General features: G+C 47.9%; 1 protein-coding gene across 1 annotated transcript; it reads right to left on the bottom strand.

Annotated features, from left to right (window-relative positions):
* Positions 1–570: 570 nt before the first annotated feature.
* NOG (noggin) lies at positions 571–1,384 on the bottom strand. The gene has a single exon (XM_058817447.1). It carries the CDS (start codon positions 1,382–1,384, stop codon positions 713–715), a length of 672 nt encoding a protein of 223 aa, XP_058673430.1. The 3' UTR covers positions 571–712.
* Between the last annotated feature and the right edge of the window lie 5,241 nt (positions 1,385–6,625).

Genomic DNA, 6,625 nt, shown 5'->3' with positions numbered 1-6,625 from the left:
CGAGGAGGAGAGAGAAGAAAGCCCCCCCGACGGCGGCCAAACCAAAAAGCAAACAGAATCCAAACGGCTCGTGTTTTAGTGGTTGACTTTAATTCTGCACTGCACTTTTACTACAAGGATATAAAGAATAAATAGCAGATACTCTTCATTTACATAGGATTAAGTCATTCGAACTGTTCTCTCTATTTACAATAACATTGTGCTCTAGGCGTTTATTCATTTTTATTTTAAATCTGAAGTCCGTAAGGAAAAAGAAAAAAAAAACCTCACACACACGCTTTCCGAATAATGGAAAATATTATCAGTTTTCTTATCAAAAAGTTTGGTTTGTATTTTTTAATCCTTTTATTAAAAAAACACCCAACAAAAAACCTACTTCGCCAAAGCGAAGCAACTTCTCTCTGGAATATAAATACAAAAAAAAAAAAAAAAAAAAAAAAAAAAAAAAAAAAAAAAAAGAAAAAAAAAAAGAATACATTAGCAACGATCAGGGTAATAGTCTTGAAAATACAGTAGACGCTGATTATTTCACGTATAATACTGACCTTTTAATAGTATATTAAACCGGTGCCATATATACACACACAATATACATTCTCCTACACGTTACAGTGCATTACAACGTTAACCAGAAAGCAAATGTCTTTTATTTCTGTTGCAGCAAAGGTCCACGTGAGTCCGCTGGAGAAGGGGCGCGAAGGAAGTGCCAGCCCTAGCAAGAGCACTTACACTCCGAAATGATGGGGTACTGGATGGGTATCCATGTGCATCTCTGCCCGCCCCGGCGCTGGCACCTCCACCTCAGGATCGTTAAATGCACGGACTTGGCAGGTTTGCAAACCATGCCTTCGGGGACTGAACAAGACCTTTTACTGTAGCAGCTGCCCACTTTGACATACCGGGGCCAAAAGCGGCTGCCGAGATCGTTCCACGTGTATAGGACCGGGCAGAAGGTCTGGGACCAAAGCCACATCTGCAGCTTCCTGCGCAGCTTCTTGCTCAGCCTATGCTTCTTGCCCGGCTGTAGCCCGTCGTAGAACTCCAGCCCTTTGATTTCGCTGGGCATCGCTCCCGAGGGTCTCTGCCTGAGCAGCAAGTCCAGCTCAGCTAGATCGTCCACTCCGAGCCGGTCCTCGGGCAAAGAAACAGCCATAAAGTTGGGGTCGAAGTGTCCGCCCATGAGGTTCCTTAGCAAGGTCTCGTTAAGATCCTTCTCCTTGGGGTCAAAGATAGGGTCCGGGTGCTCGATTAGATCCACCAAGGGCAAGTTGTCGCTGGGAGCCGGTCGGATGTGCAGATAGTGCTGGCAGGCGCCCTGCTCTAGCCGGAGACCCAGCAGAACCACCAAGGCGTATATAGTCACAAGGCACTGGGAATGATCCATCCTTGGGAGACCGGTGGGGGGGGGAGGGGGAAAGGGGGGCTGGATTCACCAAGCAGCAAGGCAAGAAGGTGCAAGCAAATGCATCAGAAAACTTGTACGGGGATATCCAAAATAGCTCGTCTTTGAAGGGTATCACGATCTCCACTCGCCGCACCACCAGCAAAGACAGCCCCCTGATAAGCGCGGAGAACAAGCCCCCTGCAAACACTCTTCTCTTGCAGGCTTCTCTATAAAATTTCTCCTGGTGAAGCCGCTCCAAAATTCTGCTGCTGCTGCTGCTTCTTCTCGCCCTTCCCGGGAACGGGAGATGCCTCTTTTTGTTGCGAATTGTGCTTGTTGCTGCCGCTCCTCGTTGTCTGCCCGTGCGTGTGGAAGAAGTAGCTGCCGGTTCTTCCTCCCCGCTCCTCTCCGCCGTTTGCAAAGCAGCCTCCTCAGCAGCAACAGCAGCCACGCACGTTGGCACCAGTTTGTCTGCTTTGCAAGGACCCAAAGCCTTTAAATTTCCTGCACTTTCAGCTTCATCTCCATGGAAACCACAGACTCTCTCCTAACCCACCCCACCCCCCTTAAAACCCACACACACAACACAACCCCCACTCCCACAAAAGTCCAGGAGAGCGCGGCTTCCCCCTTCCCACCGGCAGGCACCCTCTGCTGGGGAAGGCTGAGGCGGGAGCCGCCGCCTCCCCCCGCCCTCCGCACGCCGCCGCTCACGCGAGCCGCCGCGCCCCGGGAGATGCTGCCCTGCCCGGGGCAGCCGCCGGCAGCTCCGCCCGGCCGGCCGCCCGCTCCTGGGGCCGGGGCCGCCGGCTCCGGGCTCGGCCTCGCCCCGCCGCTCTCCTCGTGGGCGCGGAGCGCGGCCTCTCCCGCCCGCCCCGCGCAGGAGCGCGGCCCGGTGCTCCGCGGGCTGTCCCGGTGCTCCGCGGGCTGCCCGCGCCCTCCCGGCCCGGCCCGCGCTGCGCGGCCGCCGGGGGCCCTGCCCGGGCGCGCACATGGGCGCGGGGCGCGCTGCCCGCCCGGGGCGGCTGCGGACGCTCTGCCCGCGGCGCCGGGGCCGCCGGGCGCCTTCCCGGGCGCAGCGAGCCCTCTGCTGGCGGCGCCGCGCCGGGCCGGGGGCTGCCCGCGGGCGGCCGGGGGGCACCGGGACGGCGCGGAGCGGCGGGATGCCCGCGGCGCCGGGGAAACTCGGGAAGCGGCTCCCGCGCCCCGCGGGTGAGCGCGGGCAGAGCCCCGGGGGTGCGCGGGCGGCAGGAGGCGGCTCGGGGGCTGCGGCAGGGTGGGACCCCGCGAACGGAGCTGCGGCCCCCCGAGACGAGCCCGGTGCTCGGCGCCCATGGCGGATGCTCCCGGAGACTGCCCGGCCCCGCCGCTCTCTCCGGAGCACTTGCTTAGCGATTTTCTAGGGAGCTCGCTAAGACTTCATCAGAAACGCAATTTCCAGTTATGCCCTCAACACATACAGGAAAAATGGAAAGTGCCTCAATTGAAATGCATAAAACAATTTAAAATTTGATACTAAATGCCACTTCCTCGGCAGAATTACTGTCTTGCAAAGAGCACTTACACGGCGTGGCGGGCAGTATGGCTGTATGGCTGTAAGGATCTATTATGGTTTGAGTAAAATTTCCTGAAGTGCTTGAATCCCACTCCTGAAGGCTATTTAGGCACTTAGGAGCCTAAGTTTAATGGGACTGAAGCTAAGCCATTTCACCTAAATTATTTATGCATTTGTTTAAATCTAAACTTCAAAATTAGGTTCATTATGAAAGTAGTACATAGATCATATTACCAATATTGGGTGATTTTTATAAAAATGATATTTTTTCAACTAGTTTCATTCCCAATTTTCAATTTAAAAGAACTCTTAACTTTGCTTTATTCCAGAACATGTAGGGCATTTTATAAATAATACATAAGTGAAAAAAGATTACATGAAAAAGATGGAAAACTAATCTAAGGTCAACACCGTGAAAGAGCCTCACAGTGACACTTGCTGCTACAATGTCAGTCAAAGATCTGCTGGAGTTTTATTACAATTTTTTTCACCTGCAAGTTGAGGTCTACACCTTCACCCAGGCCCTGGTAAACTTTAATTGCTGAAATTTGGCATAAAAGTTGTCCCTCGATATAAGTGAGAAGCTACACCTCAGAAACAGAACAGAAGCAAAAATTCAGAAGTTTCATTCTATTGCTTATAATTTTTTTTTAATAATAAATTAAGTTTCCCTCAGCTGGTATTTGAAATCAGTTCTTTAATCTTGAGTCTAAAAAGCAAAGCCAATAAGGCCTTTGTATAATCTATTCCATGCCAGATATTTAAGATTCCACATTCAAAATTGTGACTCTAAAAAGAACTGGAAGACAAGACCTTTCCTCCTCAAGTGAGTTACCTGCACAATGAAATGTTTCTGGAATGAGTCTCTTTAAGCCTCTCTGTCCCTCTTTAAGCCCCAGATGTGTTCTGAGCAGAGCAGGCTGGGGCTCAGTAATTCCTCAAGCATGGATGTCTGCCTTGCCTCAGGTGCACTGAGCTCCTGGAGCGGCCATGAAAACTTGAGGAAAGTAGAAGTGACAGAAGTCACTCGTGGCCCAAGAATTTCTTGGTGGCGTGGCTGACAGCAGGACTGGGAAAGAGCTGCCAGTAACTCTGCCAGAGGCCTCTGGGTCAGAGGGAAAAGAAAGTGGTTTATTCCAAGGCTTGCTGAGAACAGCAGTAAATGAAACCTGGAGGTAAAGGGCATGATCCAGGATCTGTGTATGATGCCAGCCCTTCCTGGGATAGGGAGAGAGGCCAGCAGCTCATAGAGGCCTTAGCTGGTCATTCTACTGGCAGTGATGCATGAAGCAGAGTAGAACAACTCCCTTTGCCTCAGTTTTATTGGTTCTGGAGTGCTGTCAGTACTAAAAATCTGTTTTTTCAGTAGACAAAGCAAATACAACCTTCAAGGCGCACAGGAAGCCAGTGTGGCCAAGAGCAAGATGCCACTTCTTCAGGGTGACATCGCTGATGAGGAGAGAAGAGGAATGCAGCCTGCACGGCTCTGCAGGCACAGCTCTGCAAACACATTATGTAACAGCTTACTTCAGTCCACAGCAGCGAGGATGCAAGGAACAATTCAAAATAGACTTGTTTCCTGTTAAATCTACTGACAGAAAATGGCCTGACCTACTTCACCCAACCCAGGGCTCAGGGACGTCCCTCTGAATGCAGCCCATGGTTTCAAATCAGTCTGGTCTGCAAGCAGTGGTCTCATGCACCACTCCAAACTGCAGAGGGAATCACAGAAGGTAATAAAACACTGGAAAACTGGGATGAAGAAGAAGGATGCCAGGTGTGATTGGCAAAGCTGTGCCTTCCTTAGGAGTGGAGGCTTCCTTAGAATTATTCTTGCTTCCCTTTATACTTAAAGAATATTTAAGTCATGCTCTCATTGCCTTTTTCTTGTCATTTTAAAAAATCCATTGGCATGAAATGATTGTTAAGGAAAGGAAGGGAAAAGCAACAGCATAACCAAATGAGTCCTCTGCTCTGCTGTCATGCAAATTTCTCATATGGCTTTGGGCAGCACATTTCATAGCTCTGCCTTTCCGTATCTGTAGAGCAGGAATGCTAATCCTTGCGTCCTTTATGGAAATGTTGGAGAGTTTGATGAGATGCTACCAGTATCAGTGGAACAATGCAGAGGGAAGAGTCTCCTGTTCTACTAAAATTGTAGAGGAAACCTGTGTTTGAAAGAGCAAACAACTGAATTAAAACCATTTCAATTTTAGTCTTAGGTCCTAGCAAGCTGCTAGTTTCCTCTTCCTTTATACACCTGTATAAATTTTATAAGGAAATTCTTCTCTACCTTTTCTTTAAAAACTGAAACACTAAAGAAATTCCAAAGGAGATGAACAGCTTGCAGCCATTTTACGGAGTCCAAATATATCAGATGACAAATCTACATTATGAGCTATCAAGGGTCATGTATGACCTTCCCTGGAATCCATGTACCACAGGTAGGAAATCACCATTCTACTACTTTGAAACTACATTCTTTAGTGTGGAAAGATTCAGGGAGGTCCTGCTGAATCTTTGAAATGTGGTGCTCTGTCCCTCTTCCCTCATGAGGAATGTACCTCATCAATTTCCCTGCCCCTTTCCTGATACACAGAATAAGGATTGTGCTGAGGATGACAATGTTAGCAGGTGATCAGCTGCTCTGAAGGAAAACAGTTTTGAATCAAAAACTTTGGAAGGTAAAACATACTTTGAGAGAGAAAAAAATCTACCTTGAAATCCCAACAGAATGGAGACAGGGAAGGATACATTTGCCCAAGAACATGTATCTACAATGATAAATAATATATAAATAATATATATTGAAACTAAGATCTGGGATGAGTGTTTTATAGTGGAGTAAATCCTAAGATGACTAATGCATTAAAACAATGAAGAGAAAACCACCCCAAAAAAAGGATACCCCACAAATAAAAAAACAGCTGTTTCTTAGTCTTTTTAGTACAACTACACATAGATGTATCCACTGCCTTAAGAAAAAGTGTCCTTAAAGAATTGCTGTGTTTTTCTGATTACATGTCATTCTTTCTCCTAAAATACTGTGCCTCCTTGATTCTCAGCCCACTCTCTTCTTGCTTCTGCATTTTTCCTAAGGTATAGACTTTTGTCTTTAGACCAGAGCTTGCGCATTCATCTGCTGATAAACTGTTTATCTTAGCTTTTATGAGGGCGCCTTGCTGCAAGCCAGCCAGAGACAGGATCCTGGGTGTTTGTCTTTTTTTTTGAAGAGGGTCCGGGAAGTGACGGGTATTTATACCTCCCTTGGCTCTATATATCATGGGAGGTGGAACTCCACTGTCTCTGTTTCTTGCTTTTTCTCTCAGCAGTGTTTTCTGCCATAAATCTGGATCTCTCAGAACAGAGTTTTCTTGGCTACAACCCCACTTGGAGGAATTAGTTTTATTTATTTATTTATTTACGCAAAAGGTTTGCAACAGAGGAAACCCAAAGTTTTTCTAATTCCTCCCCCTTCTCTACCCCACCAAAACATGCTACTTTTTGTGCCAAATTCCAACATCTCAGCAGTCAAGAGAAAAGACCAGCATCTCACAGTGTGCAGAGCAATTCATTACAGGCAGGGAAGCCATAGGGAGAATTGGAAAAGATGAAACAGAAACCAAGGCATTTTTTATGTTAAAAAATGACACTTATATTTACAAGCAATGGCTCCTGAAGGGGAT

Source organism: Ammospiza caudacuta, chromosome 19, assembly GCF_027887145.1.
Source record: "Ammospiza caudacuta isolate bAmmCau1 chromosome 19, bAmmCau1.pri, whole genome shotgun sequence".
NCBI classification, from domain to species: domain Eukaryota; kingdom Metazoa; phylum Chordata; class Aves; order Passeriformes; family Passerellidae; genus Ammospiza; species Ammospiza caudacuta.
The sequence above is the reverse complement of the archived record's forward strand: the minus strand, read 5'-3'. Positions and strand labels throughout refer to the sequence as shown.

Excerpts from the sequence above, each read along its gene's own strand:
- NOG (XM_058817447.1), bottom strand. The coding sequence starts at position 1,384 with ATGGATCATTCCCAGTGCCTTGTGACTATATACGCCTTGGTGGTTCTG.